Below are 631 nucleotides of genomic sequence, written 5' to 3' on the forward strand. Positions count from 1 at the left end.
GCTGCTCGGGTGCGCGCGGGCGTGCTAGTGATGTTTCTCCTCCTGCTGCTGCTGCTGCTTCTGTTGCTGCTGCTGCTGCTGCTGCTGCTGCTGCAGGAGTTGGTGCTGCAGTTGTATATGTGGGCTCTGCAGCAACATGAGCAGCATCAACAACGGAGGGGACTGTCTCCTGCACAGCCATTGCATGCGAGATGTACATCTCCTCCATCGCTTGCTGCTGCTGCTGCTGCTGCTGCTGCTGCTGCTGCTGCTGCTGTTGCTTTTGCTGCTGCTGATGATGAATCTGAGGCTGCGTCGTTCCTTCTTCTTCATATATTTTCTCCTCTCTGTAATTTGCTGTTGGCATTGTTTCTCTTTTGTTGGGGTTTGAGATCTCTTCAGCTTCAGGTGTCACTGCTGCGGTTTCTTGCTGCTGCTGCTGCTGCTGCTGCTGCTGTTGCTGCTGCTGCTGCTGTGGCAGCATCTTTGGTGCAGCAACAGCCGGTGGTTCTGGTGCTGCATATTCTCGTTGCGGTGTATGCGCAGCTGTATTTGGTGTTTGTTGAGGCTCTGCTGCAGCAGCGGCGGGGTGTGTGTTTAGGGGGGAGATAAAGAGAAGAAGACAGAGACAGAGAGAGAGAAACCTAAAAGA

The 631-nt window shown here is 54.0% G+C and overlaps 1 protein-coding gene across 1 annotated transcript in view; it reads right to left on the reverse strand.

The window, feature by feature from the left end:
* The window catches only part of EMH_0066970 (uncharacterized protein), a gene marked incomplete at both ends in the record, with an annotated part of 1,648 nt that extends 1,185 nt beyond the window's left edge, over positions 1-463 (reverse strand). The window contains one exon of the mRNA XM_013498571.1: positions 164-463. Coding sequence (XP_013354025.1) covers positions 164-463 — 300 coding nt within the window. The remainder of the gene's footprint in view (positions 1-163) is intronic.
* Positions 464-631: the final 168 nt, after the last annotated feature.

The sequence above is a fragment of the Eimeria mitis genome, genomic scaffold, assembly GCF_000499745.2.
Source record: "Eimeria mitis Houghton genomic scaffold, Emh_scaff3530, whole genome shotgun sequence".
NCBI lineage: Eukaryota > Apicomplexa > Conoidasida > Eucoccidiorida > Eimeriidae > Eimeria > Eimeria mitis.